At 44.5% G+C, this 17250-nt stretch overlaps 1 protein-coding gene across 2 annotated transcripts in view; it reads right to left on the reverse strand.

Moving 5' to 3' along the window:
• Thsd4 (thrombospondin type 1 domain containing 4) overlaps window positions 1–17250 on the reverse strand; it is a 584444-nt gene that overhangs the window by 78207 nt on the left and 488987 nt on the right. For both annotated transcript variants that reach the window (XM_052762797.1, XM_052762805.1), the window contains one exon: window positions 7544–7748. In XM_052762797.1, the coding sequence (XP_052618757.1) occupies window positions 7544–7748 (205 nt within the window). The remainder of the gene's footprint in view (window positions 1–7543; window positions 7749–17250) is intronic.

Consider the following 17250-nt stretch of genomic DNA (forward strand, 5'->3'; position numbering starts at 1 on the left):
TAGGGATGATGGGACTGGGGAGAGGAGAGGGCAGGGAGTGGGTTAGTGAAAACCAAGGCTGCAGGGAAAAGCTTTATGTGGAAATTAACTAGTTTGTAAGCTAATTAAAAATGTATTTATTTAAAAGAGAGTTTGAACTGAAGTACCCCGCATGGGTGAATGATGTTCTTCTAAGAAGACACTGGGTATTAGAAAACCCTACTGCCAGACACAGGCAATCTCCCTACCTTGTTGTCGGGACACACAAACCAATACAGAGTATTGTCTTGCTCTTCGTTGCTCACCATACCTAGATAAGACCCTATCACTGAAGACATCACTGACTTTGGATACAGGACACAGAGGCATCAACCCTGAACTGACTAGGAAACTCATCCCATGAAAGATAGTTTATATAATTCCAGAAGGTGGTATGCAGGCTGCCGGAAGAGAAAAGATACCAGTGATCCTACCCAGTGCTGGATCCAGCATGGACCTGCATGGACTCAACATGGAGCTGTTAGCAAGATGTGCCCACTGGTGGAAGAGTGGCATGAAGGCTTTGGGGGTAACCAACCACTTTCTGATTGGCTATGAGTCCTGTTCCACAGGAAGGATTTCATGTCTGGTAGTGTAAGTCTGGTCAAAGCCCATGACTGGGGAGATCATAAGCCTTAGGAAGGAACCTACTAGTGTTTTGCTAAGTGGTCATACTGTTAAACTACACTCTAAATATTTGTGTTTATACCTAAGAATTTAGGTTCTCAGCTTTGTGAATCTGAGCTGCTTCTTTGCAGTGGGTAGTGGTTAATGCAGAGTCTCATAATTGGTCAAAATGCTGAGAATAAATAACTCGGAGCATTCAGCATTGGCTCTGTATCAACTTTCCGCCACCCCAAACTCCAGGAACTTTATGGAAATGGTGGACAGAAAGGGCATAAGAGACTGTGGATGGAGAAGAGAGCTGTGAACTGCTGACTTCTGGAGACGCCCAGGCTGTGGCACATGTCAGCTCACAGCAGCTGTGGTCATCCACACACTATCAAGCCAGTCAAAATTTCAGCATGGATGGGGAAGGACTCCAAGGAGCCATCTGTAGTTGATGGATGCTGAAAGAGGGATGGTTGTTCTCCTTTGTGGATGTGGATGCTGAGGTTGTTCACGCTCCAGTGGGTAGCCACAGACTCATGTACGGCATTAATTGGGCTCAGGGGTTATTAATAATAACAAAAACTAAATAAAAGAGGACATGAAATGAGGATGGAGAAGGGGCAGGGGCACTGAGGGAAATTGGAGGGAAGTGGTAGTGGGCAGACACAACCAATCTACATTATGTGAATGTATGGGATTTTCAAAGAATGAAAATATTATTAAAATGTCAATAAATAAAAGTACAACTATAGTAATGCAAAGACTATGGTACTAACGTAGAAGAGACTCATACATCAACGGATGTGCACTGAGAGTCCACAAGTGTATCTCTATACATTCGCACATAGTATGTGTATATAGATGATATTTCAAATTAGTGGGGGGAAATTTGATAAATGGTTTTGAGCAAACTATCTGGTAAAAGAAATTCGAATCCTTCCTCACAACACACACAAAGACCAGTTCCAGAGACATTAAATGTTTAACTATAAAAATAGAGCTGGAGAAGTAGTAGTTTATCAAGGGCTACTTTTATAATGCTGGCAGTGGGGAGGCCTTCATAAATAATACAAACACCTACCAGCTTTCAAGAAAGCAATCAAGAAAAAATGTGCACTACAATGCTGGGGAATGTCTTTCTGTATGCTGTGAATATGTGTTGCTCTGATAGGTTGAAAACTAAAATGCTGATTGGCCAGCAGCCAGACAGGAAGTATAGGAGGGGCAAGCAGATGAGTAGAATTCTGGGAAGAGGAAGGGCTGAGTCAGGAGTCACCAGCCAGACACAGAGGAAGCAAGGTGACAAGGAAGAACTGAGAAAAGGTACCAAGCCATGTGGCTAAACATAGATAATAATTATGAGTTAATTTATGTGTAAGAGCAAGTCAGTAATAAGTCTGAGCTAATGGCCAAGCATTTAGAATAAATATAAGCTTCTGAGTGATTATTCTACAAGTGGGTCATGGGACTGCAGGGGCTTGGTGGGACCTGAGAAACATCCAACTACACTACAAAGTACTAAATAAAACACACAAAGCTGAAATGCAAGATAAAGACTAAAATTTCCAACAGAGACAAACAGAAAATGGTTATTACTTGTAACTGTGAATTTTTAAAAACAGCAAGAGAATCTCAATTTTAAAACTGGCAAAATTAAAACCCAACAATTTTTAAATTGGCAAATTTATAAGAATATGAAAATAATTAAAAAAAACCCAGCAGTAAGAAAATGCAAATAAAAGTATACAGTACTAGAACTGGAAGTTAAGTACATAATGTTTATGTTTGTTTGTTAATGTTTGCACACTTGAATGCAGTAGATCCAATGTAGGATTGGTACAAAAAGGGAATTTCACCCTTTTTGCTTTCTATTCCCTGTATGACTCGACATTTTTCTAATGCTCATGAAAAAAAAAGTTCTTGGGATTAATTGTCATGTAAGCATAACACATCACATTTTTTAAAGATTGATTTTCAAACTATTTTTAATTATGTATATGTGTGGGAATATATACATGTGAGTTCAGGTACAGGTTCCCTTAGAGCTGGAGTTACAGGTAGTTGTGAGCCGTGGGACCTGGGAACTGAACTCAGGTTTTTTACAAGAGCAGTAAGTGCTCTTAATTGCCGAACCATCTCACCAGCCCAAGATGTCACATTCTTTCAAACATTCTAAGTCTTCCCATATACAAAGTTGCTCACCTAATAAAGTCTGCAGATGCCCCATGATGGTTCTTGAGATGTTAGGTGCTGCCCATTACTATTTTAAAGATTTATGCATTTTTATTTTATGTATATGAGAGTTTGCCTACACGTATGAAAGTGTATTGAGCATATACCTTGCACCCACAGTGCCCAGAAGAGGGCGCTGGATCCCCTGGAATTGGAGTTATGAATGGCTGTGAGCCACCATATGGGTGCTGGGAACTGGACCCCGGTCCTCTGCAAGAGCAGCCAGCTCTTTTAACTGCTGAGCCATCTCTCCAGCCCCAGTTATCATTATTTTAAACTTTCATGAGAACATGATTCAAGGGAACTGTATTGCCAATTTGTTTTTAAGATCTTACAGATCTCCAAGAACTCCTTCCAAGTCCACAGCCCATCAACGGTGTAAGTCGCTGGCAGGTAGAACATGTCCCCAAAGGCCACTCTCTGCCTGCTGCGCTGTCATGTCTGATATCTGAACTGCTGCATAACGACATCAGTAAACTGAACTGACTCACCTGCGCTAAACTTCGATATTTCAGCTAAAATAATTTTACAGCATCTCATTAAGGGAGAAGTAAGACAAACTGCCAGTCATTTTAATAATATTAGAGTCAATGTTTTTCCTCCAAATAGCAAGTCTGAGAATAAGGAGAAGTCATAACTTAACAACAGATAGCAGTTCTAAAATCTTAAAATCTAGCTCTGACTAAACAGGCTAAGCTTTGAAGGTCATACATAATTTTGACTGTATGATTTTAATAAAAAAATGGAGCTCACTCCTGGAGTGCCCTCAGTTTCACAACCTGAAATGAGATGAACACGAGTCGTTTCTCATATGTGTGTGCCATTAAATGTCCTAGTTCTTTAGTGCTGCTCCCTGAAGGAAACAGGAGCATGGTGAGGTGGAGGTGGTGTGCTCCCCAAGCTGCGTGGAGCCAGCCCTCCCATGGGCCATGGAAAGGCAAGGGCCAGCAGGCAGCAGGCCAGGGGCCAGCAGGCCAGGCATGTTGGCTAAACTCAGAGTTAGGTTTAATGCACCAGTGTTACTGATGGTTGGTACACACGCCTCCCTCTTCTATTTAGTTTTTGTTTAAAAAAATTTTAATTTCCAGAGTTGGAAATGGTGTTACATGCTTTTAACCCCAGCACTTGGGGGCCGAAGCAGAAGGATTTCAAGTCTGAGGTCACTCTGGATTCTATAATGAGATCTTATCTCAAAAATTTTGTTGTTCAATTTTCATACTCTAATTCTAAAATTGTACCTTTAGTAACTATAACATCTTTTTTTTAAAAGGAATTAAAAAATTAATTATGGGCTGGAAAGATGACTCAGTGGTTAAGAGCACTGACTGCTTTTCAGGACCTGGGTTTGAGTCACAGTGACCACACTGTGGTTCATACCTGTTTAGGATACAATGTCCTCTTCTGGCCTCCTTGGGCACCAGACATCTCCAGGTGTGCCAGTGGTGTGCAGATAAACACACAGGCAAAACATACGCCATAGTGCATGTGTGGGGGTCAGAGGGCAACTTGAGGGAACTGATTCTCTCTTTCCATTATATGGGTCATGGGGTCCAATCCAGGTCATCAGGCAAGGACTTTATCTGCGGAGCCATCTCATTGCCCCCACCCCAGGCTTCTTGAGACAGGTGCAGCAGGGGATGCATGGCTCTAAGCATTTCAAGGTCCGACAACGGTTAATGAATGGCCATAACTGGCCTCGGAGTTTAGAAATGGCGGCTGTGCCTGTGTGCTAATGGCTCTGTGTGAAGCAATCTCAGGCAAACAGCGTTGAACATAGAAGAGGGGCTGAGAAGTTGAGGTGAGTCAAGTAAAGAAGGCCCGAGATGAGAAAAAGACCACCCCAACCACTGTACTGTTAAAAGGGGTGAGCTTTATGGTATGGAAATTGTACCCTGAGTTTTAAGAATGGATGGAAAATCTAGATCATTCCAGGTGACATAAATGCTATAGTTGGAAGCTTCTGTTCCTCACTCCTGGAGTCGCCTTCCTCAGAGCCTGCTTCTGTTCCCCTCTCCTTGGTGATCCGCCATCATGTAACGCTGTTACAGATGGTGCCTTTCTCATGAATCCACTGGTGTCTGGGCACAGGGAGTCAACACTGACTTCCTGAGTCACTCTCCCATTGACTCTGGGTACTTCGATCCTCCCCCTGCTTCCTCTTCATCCCTCTTATGGGAGGTGGAGATTTCTATCCCACATTTTTGTGCGTATATACATCTGTATGCATGTTCACATATATAGGGCCGTGTGCACATCGGCAATAGTGTTTGACACTGGGCAGCCCTCTCCATCAGCTTATACTTTTATTTGCTGAGGGAGGGTCTCCTCTTGAACTTGGATGTTGGAGCTCATTGAGTGGCGAGTCTAGTTAGCTTGCTCCAGGACTCACGCCTCTGCCTCCTGAATGAGTGCTGGGGCTTAGTTGGATTATAGAGCTAGGACAACATGCCTACTTGGCATGGGTCTTGGGGATCTGAACTCCAGGACCTATGAGAATGCAGTAAATATTTTATCCACCCAGTCACCTCCCCACTATATCCCATTAAGTTTATCCCCTGGTGAACTCTCTGAGACAAAAGGAAGGCAGAAGACACTTGTCAATCACCTTCCTTAATACATCTGTGCTCCTGTTGAGTCTTACGACAGAATCCCATACTCTGGATGGAAAGAGTAAGGCTCTGGGCTGTTTCCACTCAGATTTCCTGTGGATGTTCACACAGAATATCCACTGTACCTTTAAGGAGCCTGAAACTGATTACAAAATGGGACCGGTGATAGCGAGGGCATTTATTAAAAACAACATAAAGCTAATAAAAACTGGCATTGTTTGCCAGCGTGTTTAAACACAATCACGCTTCAAATAACCCCGAGGAACATTTTCCACTGCAGGAGGCAGGATGTGTGTGGAGATGTGATCTTGTAAAGGCACCAGAGAAAGGCAGACACACAGAGATCATTATTTAAGATTTAAAATCACACAAACTGCTCACAGGGGAACTTAGCTTTCTGCCACTTTGGTGGCTCCTGGATTTTCCAGAGAAGATGTAACAGTTTCCTGCTGTACTTGGGACTGTCTCAGAGACCCATCTGCCATCCTTGTCTTCCCCCAGACAATCAAACCCAGCGAAGGTAGTTTGGGCTGCATTTGAGGAGGAAGGGAAGGGGCAGGTGTGAAGTCATTGCCGGAGAGATGGCTCAGCCAGTGAAGTGTGCAAACATTAGGACCTGAGTTTGATTCTTAGAACCCACACAAAAAATGGGTGCAATGGCTCATGCACGTAACCCCAGTGCTGAGGACATGGAAGCAGGCAGATTCTCAAGGCTTACTAGCCCATCAGTCTGGCTTACTCAGCAAGCTCCAGGCTAGGGAGCTCAAAAGCAAGGTGGCTGGCTCCTGAGGAATGATTCCTGGGGTTGGCCTCTGGCCTTCACAGGTATGTGTAATCATGTACATACCACCACCACCACCACCACCACCACCACCACCACCACCACCACCACCACCACCAACAACAACAACAAAATGAATGGTATTTCAAAAAACTGGTGGACACTGACTGCCACATGACCAGTGGTATAGTAGAGGAAACTCATGTTAAGTTTCTATTCCTAGAGCGCCCCTCCCTTGGTTGAATCCCAGCTCTGCTTTTTCCTTCCTATATGACTATGGCAAGCCTCAGTAAACTGAGGCTGGGAATAGCTTGTAGGCTCTAGGCTCTTTAGAATGTTCTAGGATTTTATACAGAAAAAGCCATAAGTATATTGCCTGGCACATGATTTGTTCCAGACAGGCTCCTGCTCAATAAATAATTAAAAACAAAATGTCTATTGCTGCTCATTAAATGTCTCAAAGACATGACACCCTAGGCCAGGCTTGGTGGCTTATGACTATAATCCCAGCATGTAGGAGGAAGGCCAGCCTGGATTATATTATGATTTCCAAGCCAGCCTAGGATACAGATCAAGACCCTGTCTCAAAAAACAAAACACTTGCCCCTCTAATATCTGCTTAACTGATGTGCACATGCTTATCTGAACTAGAAACTGGTAAACAATTGTTCCATGACTACTGCACAGCAGAAGGTATGTCCCGAAGAATGCACCAGCAAGGCTCTCGCTTGCAGGAAAATGGGTCCAATACAGATGATGTTGGCTGAGATGACTGCTGAGGTTCTGCAGCAGTCAAAAGACCCGCAGGGGCCTGCTGCCCCAGGCAGATGAAACAGAGAGAAGGCAGGGATTGTCTTTGCTTTGGACCTCCAGGGAGCAAAAGTCTGGGAGGAAATCACCAGCAGGCTCTGTCCCCTAGACCCCAAGAGAATGAAGGCTAGTAGATCTCCCTTCTGGACAAAAAAACCCTCCCAGCTCAAGAGTCTGTTGTCCATTTCATGCCTGCGTCTTTCTTGAGTAAAGCCCAGTGTAAATGTATAGTCATTAACCCTTAGTTCATGGAAGGACCTCCCCTGCCACACACACACACACACACACACACACACACACACACACACACACACACACACACACACTATTCCAAAGGGCAGGTCAGGAAGACCCCAATGGCACTTTCTGTATGTTCCAGGATGTCTGGCCACCACAGTGTTCACCTTACCATCCTGGAAAGAATTCATCAACAGCAGTGACATGTCTCTTATGTGTGTGTGAAAAAGATGAATGAACTCACCCAAATAGTTGTTGCTCTTGTGCATTTCTGTAATGTTAATTTTCGTGGCTCCTTGGGGGATCTCTACAACTCGGTGGTAGCCCAGGCTGGTGAGGGCGTGCTTGAACACTCCTGACACCACCTGGCAGCCTGTGTTATCACCTCCACACACCCCACACTTGTCCACAACTTTGTCGGAGCCCAGGAAGTCGTCACAGCCAATGTTCTGCAAAGAGACAGAAAAGGTGTTGTAGAACGGATCAGCAACATCTGGGAGGAAGGAGTGAGAAAGGATCAGGAGATCTACTGATGGGCCTCAGACCGACCTTCCTCCTGCCCTTGCTCCTGGGGCTTAGGAAATGGCTCAGCGTGGCAAAGTGCTTGCTGTGGGAGCATGAATTTGGAGCCCAGTACCCACGTAAAAATCCAGGCGTGGCAGTGAATGCCTAGAATCCCAACACTGGAAGGCAGAGGCAGGGTACTCCTGGGGGTGTCCTAGTCTAGCCAATCAGTGAGAGACAGTTTCTGTAGAGACTCAAAGAGTATGATGGAGAGCCATAGAGGAAAATAACCAATGACGACCTCTGGCCTTCACGTGCCCACATACCCACATGTATATACACACACATTTTTAAAAGTTTATACATGCCTTCATTCAACAGATATGCACATAGCACCTACTTGGGCAAGAGCCTTCCTTTACAGCTAGTCAGGAAATATACCCTTCAGGGGTAGGTTGGGAGACCCACACAATAAACAAGACAGATCAATTCAATAGTACGTTTGGTCAAGGTAACTGATCAGAAGAAAGTGACTAGGAAGGAGGCAGGGTTTGATATTTATATAATTTGAACAGTGAAACTGTTTTGCACTCCCCCAGCCTGCGCCCCACAGACTACAGGAGGGTCATGAGTACCCCATGCTGGGAATTTCTTAAATCTCTCTGAAACCACAGTAAATACCCCACTTAAAACTGAGGTTTGCCACCAAGTCTGTTCTACATTGCAGATCCTACCACCACGTGACAGAGCAACCCCCCAAAGTGCTGTTTGCTGGCCCAGTTTCGTGGGAAATCAGAGCTTGAGCTCTGTCTCCACTGGTAAGTGTGGTTCTGGAGAGCTGAGCACGAGCCTGGTTGCTTGGTTCTCTAGGCACTTCCCAGAAGCGCAATGGCTAAAACACCACCAGAGAGCATGGCAAGCTTCTATCTGAGACTTCGCCAGACAGTCAATCTCGTTCATGGAAACTCTTGTCTAATCTGAACCTCACCCCCACCCCAAATCTCATTACTCAGTTTTTTTCTGCTGTATCTTTATTTCCCATCACCCATTCATGTTCCTGTTAAGACAATTTTGTTTTGCATTTAAAAAAAATAAAGCTTTGCAACAAAACGGAATGATCTTGATTGGAATCTTTCTCCCATTGCCCAAGCTGGCTCCACAGGGCTCATGATACTGTTTCCTGAATTCAAAACTGGGACTCATGGTCTGAGCAGAGAATTCTGTCACATTTCCTCCAGGGGCAGATGGAAGCCAGCAGAATGTAGTTTGGATGATGAAATATTGGGATTACAGGATTATGCATTCGGTCCTGGGGTTGCAGAAAATGAAATAAGAATGGTATTCTAAAACTTGAGACATATGTCCACTGACTCACAAGCTTGTTTTCATTCTCAAACCTAATAGCAAACATGAGACCATATCTCAGGGGCAGAGTGGTCAGCAGACCCCTCCAAGTTCACTTCTGATTGCATTAAATAACTGTGGGTATACCCACGTGGGTCCTATGGGTCGAATCCTGTAGGTGGGGTCAGATCTCACATCAGAGGCGTTTAGTTTTGTTCCTCTACTTTGACTGACATCTTTCTGCAGGCACTGTACTTCTGCCTTATTGCTTCCATATTCCCGAGCGCACATTAGTCCATCAGTAATCACTGGTCTCTCCACAAATCGCTTCTCTGTAAAACATTATTTCTGACAATAACAGACATCATCTCAATATGTCCATCCATATCCAATTAGCCTTTCAAAACGTCATGTATGCTATGTCTTTCTTCCCCCTTAAAAATGTCTTGCCTTCACTCCCTGAACATTTTAGCAGGAAAGGAAGGAAAATGATAGCCACACCCTAACTGTCTTGCATTCTCCCTTGCTTTGAAACAAGGCAATACTACCAATATCAGGGTTTCTAGAAGACAGAAACTGTGGGGATGGAAAGATGGCTCCCTGGTTAAGAACACTGGCTGCTCTGGAAGAGGCCCAGGGTTTGGTTTCCATTACAGATAGCTCACAGCTATCTGTAACATCAGTTCCAGGGGATCTGATGTCCTCTTCTGGCCTCCATGGACATGTGGTTCACAGATATACATGTAGGTAAACACTTATACACATAAAATGAAAATAAACTTTTTTTTAAAAAGATAATAGATCCTACTCCACCAAAGCCAAGAGTCTAACTAAATTGATGATTATGGATGGGTAAGACACACAGTGTGGTGGTGTGAATGAGATGTCCCCCATCAGTCTCAGACATCTGAATATTTGGCACCCCGTTGGTGACTATTTGAGGAGGGTAAGGAAGCATGTCCTTGTTGGAGGAAGTATGTCACTTCAGGTGAGCGCTGAGGTTTCCAAAGACTTGTACCATTCCCAATGTATTCTCTGCCTCTCGCTCAAAGTTTGAGGTGTTAGCTCTCAGCTGTGCCTGATGCCATGCTCTGCCATCATGGACTCTTATTCCTCCAGAACTGTAAGCCCTTAATGCTCTCTTCTAAAGGTGCCTTGGTCATGGTGTTTGATCACAGCAATAAAATATAACTAAGACAGAAAAGTTGATCAGCCCTAGAGATAGCTCACAGTCCCCTCTCGCTACAAGCTTTGGTCCAGTCTGGCTAACCCTGGACTCATCTCAAGTAGAGGGGACATTCACACAAAGGCACAGAAGGAACCAACAATGCAGTGCATAGAATGAGGTGGATCACCCGGCAGAGGCAACCGAAAGGGGGCAGAACTGATTTCAGCTCATGGTCTCAGAGGGTACAGTTTACCATGGTGGGGAAGGCATGGTGGAGTTCATGGCAGGGAAGTGTACGGCTGCTGCTTGTTTGTGGTGTCAACCGGGAAGTAGAGAGCATGGGCTGGAAGTGGCAGCCTCCAAGCCCATTCCCCAATGACCCACTTCCTCCATCTAGGTTCCAACTCACAAAGATTCAAAAGCCTCCCAGACCATTACAACCAGCTGGAGACCTAGTGTTCAGACATGTGAATCTGTGGGAGACATTTTACATTTAAAATATAAGACTACAGGGTACAGTTGCAGTGAGGGATGAAATGAGGCCAGAGAATTAGACTCTCCAGGGTGAAGCATAAGAACTTTAATCTAGGAATCAATGACTACCAGATGTATGAAGAAGTAGAGGGTCATACTCAAGATGTGTTTTGAAGACAATAATGTTGGCCACAGTGTGGAGTGGGTCCTACCTGGAGATGGGGAGCAGGCTGTCTAGAAGGTCTTTTACAGAAATACTCTCTCTTTTTTTTTTTCGTCTTTTTTGGGACAGGGTTTCTCTGTGTAGCTTTGGTGCCTTTCCTGGAACTCACTCTGTAGACCAGGCTGGCCTCGAACTCACAGAGATCCGCCTGGCTCTGCTTCCCAAGTGCTGGGATTAAAGGCGCGTGCCATCACCGCACCAGCCAGAAATACTCTCTTGTAGATAGGGTTTGGAGAGTATTTTAAGAACAAACAAGAGCCACTGAAGATGGCATCTACGTTACCTCAGTCCTCTGTCCCAATGCAGTCAGTAGGATTTCCCGTTGGAAATTGTACAAACACCGCTTTCGACAACCGCAGACACAGGACAAACGATGCTTGCTCTTCTGAGTTAGGCATTATATTAGGACACTCAGCACTACTGGATGGATCCCCACCTGATTTCCTGCACAGCTCAGTCACTACGGATGGATCTAGATTCTGCCACTGCAGTCTTCCCGGCAGATGTCCACAGAGCTTGGAGAATAGCTTTAGTGGAGGGCGTGGCTACATAAGCAAAGTCCAGAGCTAACAGTGGCACCCTGTTTTCTCAGAACCCACCCTAGACTCTCAGGGCAGTTTAGCTCTCCAGAGAGAAATCAAAACAAAGGGCATACAACCCTTCCCCAGACGTGGAAAGAAACCACTGGGACATCTTTCCGGTGTCCTAATGGTTCCTCAGTCCCTCCTTGGGGAGACAGATTTGCCATGGAGTCACACAAAATGCTACCCACTTCAGGAAGCAGGAAAGACAAGTGTAGAGTGAGGACTGGGCAGACAACGTGGATTCAAGGCCTTTGTTCTCAGCTCTGAGGCCACAGAAAACTTATTTACATGACAGATGTCCCGTCTCCTGACAGGGCTATGCTGAAGGTCAGTGATATAATGAAGGACGATTTGATTGATGGAAAAAAGTGACCTTCAGACCGGGTCTCAAAGGACAAGAAGTATTGTTCATGATGATCTAACCATGTGAAAATATATTTTATCCACAATGTCACTGAGGGACCACACCAGGCAAGTCACCTGGAAAGCACCCAGTTGAATCAGACCGAGGTCTCCCCTTTTGGGGGAGGGATTAGTTTTTCAGGGCTCACCTGAAACACACACACACACAGAGATTATCAGAAATTATTGGGCAACAAGGACTACCTGCATTTTTTATGTTCTCCTAGGACAGGATCAAATCTCTTTTAGAAACTGAAAACTGGGTACATGGAGACTAATGGGTGCTGCACTATCCCAGCTTGAAGTAGGGTGTAGGAGCAGAGTGACATTCAGATGCAAAATGACCAGGACACTGTGACAGCCAGACCAGTAAAAGGGAAGGGAGATTTAATCCCCCCATTTGTTTTCAGCTTGGGAATGTCTAATATTTACAGAGCCTTTACTGTATTATAGGTCCTTCGGAAATCAATTTCTCTCATTTTAAAAGCAATCCACAGGATTGCTGTCAACTACGGGGAGCTAAGACGTAAAGAGGTCAAATATCGGAGTAAGGTTGTGTTGTTAGTTGTAAGGGTCAAAACTAAAGAGCATGTTTTAAAAACCGTTATGTTAGGACTGGAGATTACTCATGCTGAAGGTGACAGTTTTGTTGGAGAAGTGGATGGTGGCAGAGACCGAGAGCAGAGAGCAAGTTCAAGGTGATGTCACCATAGAATCCTGGACAGAGCTCAGCCCAGAGGTGACTCTGATGTGCTTGTCTTCAAGTCTTGTGAAGAACCAACCACAGGATGTATGTATCTCTTCCATACTGGCTGTTTGAACATTATACTCTACATGTAGCAAATGAAAAATATTTTAGCTTATCTTCCTATTACATTAATTTCTTATTGTAAGAGCTTTCTATTTATTTTGAAATACTTAGACTCACAAGAAGTTGTAAAAACAGTAAAAGGGAGTTTTGTTGACCTTCTACCCAGATTTCCCTAATGATTACATTCACTATGCATCATCAGAGCCATGTATACCACTAGAATGGCATCACCATTATACCGCTAACTAAAGAGTAGACTACATTTGAACTTGCCATTATTTATATACATTTCTTGGAGTGTATGATTCTGCGAAATACTGTAATATGTGTAATGTTCCTTTCTTTAAAACAGCTGGTTCCCCCTGTCCTGGTTAGCCTTAATTGTCAACTTGACATAGCATAGAGTCATGTAAGAGAAGAAGCCTCAACTGTGGACTTGCTTAGATCAGTTGATCTGTGGGCATGCCCATGAGGGATTCTCCTGATCACTAACAGATGTAGGAGGGCCCAGGCGACTGTGAGCAATACCATTCCTAGGGAAGGTAGTCCTGGGCTGTACAAAAACATTAGTTAAGCATGAGTCAGTGGGCAAGCTGTGCAGTGCACTATTTCTCTGTGGGTTCTGCTTCAGGTTCTTGCCTTGAGTTCGTGCCTGACTTTCTTCAAAAATGGACTGAGACCTGGAAGTGTAATATAAAACTAACCCTCTCTTCCTCCTCCTTTACCACAGCAAGAAAGACCAGACTAGGACCCCTTTCTCCAAGAGCACTGCCATGTAATTATTAAGTGCATTGATGCCATCCAGCAGGAAAAGCAGTTTGGAACGGGGGGGAAGAATACTGAACTGTGAATCAGGAGGCTTTGTCTTCAACCTAATGTGGATGATAAGCCAGGCTACTCCTCTACAGCATGTTGGGAACAATCCTGTCCTGAGTTATTAGGGAACAGTAGCTGGAACTCGGTCTTGTGTATCAGGAAGCCAGCCAACTCATGTCTAATGGGGATGACTCCAAATTTGTGGCTTACTCCCAAACTCTTTGGGAGGCCCCAACAAAGTATCATCAGTATGCTTAAGATGAGCATGGGAGTCCTCCAGACACAGGTCTTGTCCTGCCTCTGTGCTTATGAGTCCTGACTCTTTGGACACACCAGTTGAGTTGGCTCTTGGGGTTTTTTGGATTTGTGATTGGAGATGCTGCAATATTGACCTCTTCAGTCTGTTAGAAGCATCAAATGAGGAAACATGGGAACAGAATCCTTGCAGAATGATGTGGTACAGTAGCTTCTCAAAGAATGCTGAGTTTTGTTATCATTGGTTTTATAGATTTGATTATGCCTGAAATTTATCCTTTTTAAGTAAATTTCATTACCATGTAACCAGAGGACCCTACTTCTGTAACATCCCTCGACTAGAAATATTTTCTTCTTTATTTGGACAAATTCAGAAAGTGCTAAAAAGGCAAAGAAAGGGCACAGGGGACCTCAGAGACAACTCCTGACATAGCGTCTCTGTTCTTACTGTTCAAACAGCATTTGCCAGTGACAGCCAGATTGAACATCTGCTTCCCACCCATCCACCTCTATTTTGTGTTTTCTGTACTGCACCATGTACTGACATTCAAAAGAGATACAGCTTTTGCAAAGGTGATTGGACAAGCATCAGATGTTCACAGCATTTTCCCAGTGATTCCTTTTGCAACACATTGTAGGAAAAATTTTACATGTTGCAAGCCATCATGAGAGAAATTGCTCAAGAATTACCCTCAATTGTGTGCCAAAATTAACCTAAATGAGATTTCCCGAGGGAAATGAGCAATCTGGATGACATATTTGGTGGTGAATTTCCCAGGGAGGAGCTTCTGTCCATTGTGGCAGGCAGGGTGGTGCCAGGCATTCAGATAGTGGCGGGAGGGTTCCAACTCCCTAATGGGAAGCAGGTGTTCTGTGTATGCTTCACACACGAGGCAAGGCAACCTCAACTGGCTGGCTAGGTGACCCTGAGAGGTGAAATGTGTAGCCTTAATAAGCATGCCATTACAGCAGTGTGGGAGAATATTAAAATGGTTTGGAGCTAACACCAATTTTCTTGTATTTATGGTGAGCTAATTTGTGGAAATACATATGGAGGCTAAAACTTTCATGGATGACATTCTGTTGAAAGAAGTCTTCTGCATATGATAAATATCTCTCTCATGTCACTGTGAGGAATGTAGATGAATACCACCTTCTTGGAAAGCAATTTAGCAACCCATGCTGCTTCAAGCACTGCATTCTTCTTCTAGGAATTTATGCAAAGGAAATGATAAGAAATGAGGCCAACAATTTCAGAACAATAGGGCTCATCATAGTGTTATTATCAGTACTAAAAACATTGGCATCATCCTTAGTGTGCAACATAGGGAAATGGTTAAACAACATGCAGACCCCCTGGGAAATGTTGGATGGCTTCTTCTCCCAGTGTGATTTTCATTACAATGGTCTCGAAGGTGTGCTTGTCCCCTTGACCTTCTGTATCATTCAGCAAGTTTTCTGAGCTAATCACAAGACAGTACCAATGTGATGTTAGGCACATTAGAACAGCCTTGAAAAGGAACCAGACATAGTCCCTACTTAGAGTCGAACTCAAGTGAGCAAACCACAGCTTCCTGCCAGATCTGGTCCAACCTCTGTGTTTGTAAATAGAGACTGACCTGAATACAAACATCCCATTTGTTTACTTTTTATTCCTGGCTTTTGGAGGTGTTTTAAAAGTAGAGCTGAGTAGTAACACAGACAGTCTGGTCCACAAAGACTAACATATTTATAATCTGGCTCTTAAAAAAAAAAAAAGTTGCCAGTCATTGCTCTAAACAGAAAGACACAAAGAAGTGACTTCAATATGGCTTTGCAATTGTAAAGGTGGTGAGCACAGATCCTGTGAGGCACGACTGAGGCTCAGGTATTTGCTCTCAATTGACCCTGATTGCCTGATCCTGAATCATCTATTCTCTCTTTGTTCTTTTCTAATCTGGCTCAATTATTACATAGAATGCAAAGAGCTATTATCAAAGGGGCCAGGGAAATGGCTCAGCTTGTAAAGAGCTTGGTGCAGAAACGCGAGGACCTGAATTTGAATCCACAGCACCCATGTAAAAGGTGAGGTGTGGTGGTGTACCCTTGCAATCTCACTGCTGGGGAGGGAGAGGCAGGAAGGTCTCTGACGCTCGTCAAGCTAAACCAGCATGCTCTAGGTTCAGGGAGAGACCTTGACTCGCAAACGAAGAAAGAGTGGAAGAAAGACATCTTATGTTGACCTCTGGCACCAGCATGTACATGTGTGCACATGTCCCTGCATGCACAGAAATGCACACAAACCTGCATGCATACATACTTGCACACATACAAACATGAACATGTACATGCACATACACAGAGTTGTCCTACCGCAAGTCTTCAACTTTTGGGGTACTAGGGATCAAACCTAGGGCCTTGAGCTAGGCAAGTGCTCTACCACTGAACTACATCCCCCAGCCCTCTTTTTGTTTTTGTTTTTAAAGTAGGGGAGGAAAACCCATTCATTTAAAAGAAAACTTTGTGTAGAACCACAGAACTTCCCTACAGAAAATGAGAAAAGCAGAGTCTCTGGGGCTGAAGAAGGGCCGGCAGGGTGTGCAAGTCCAGCAGCCCGCCTTCGTGCCTGCTCTCCTTCCTCAGGGCCAGGGTCTCTCCGTTCTGGCCCTGCTGACATTTTGGCCTGGCATGTTCTTGCAGCAGCTGTCTTATGCACTGATAGTGTCTGGCTCTACCTGTCAGGTGCCCGGCTCACTCTTCCTTCTCAGTGTGATACATGAATCAGATACTGCCAAGGACCTCCGAAGGAGAACGAGCCGCTTCGGGAACCTCTGCTTCAGGTTATATCACAGCTTACGGGATGTCTAGGAACACACAAGGCCTCTCTTACAGAAGGCTTCAAAAACAGTGGCAGTTTCACAGAAATGTGAAATATGTCCTGGTCTATGTCAAAGAAGATAATGAGTAAATAATAGTAGATTGTTCAATCAAAGAAATAGTTCCTTCCTGCATCCACCTAGAGTTCTCTCGTTGCCTTTTAGCTTAACTTCAGTATGAGAGCACAGTGTTCGCCACACTGTAGGTGTTTAGGAGGTGTTTGCTAAATAAAAGAGCTGTCCCCTGAGGGCTTCATTGGTAAGCGCTGGCTGGCCTTACCAGCATGATGATTAGGTTCAATCCTCAGAACCCACATGAAAATGTCAGGCAGGAACGTGTAATCCCAGGGCCGAAAGGTGGAGACCGGAGGATGCCTGGGGCTCGTTGGCCAAGCAGGCTAGCCTCACTGGTGAGCGTCAGACTGATGAAGAGAGATGCTGTCTCAAAGGAGGTGGGTGGGTTCCTGAGGACCACACCCGAGGTTGTCCTCTGGCCCCCATACGGACATGCAAAT

Source organism: Peromyscus californicus, unplaced genomic scaffold (genome assembly GCF_007827085.1).
Source record: "Peromyscus californicus insignis strain IS unplaced genomic scaffold, ASM782708v3 Scaffold_11__1_contigs__length_118956290, whole genome shotgun sequence".
NCBI classification, from domain to species: Eukaryota; Metazoa; Chordata; class Mammalia; order Rodentia; family Cricetidae; genus Peromyscus; species Peromyscus californicus.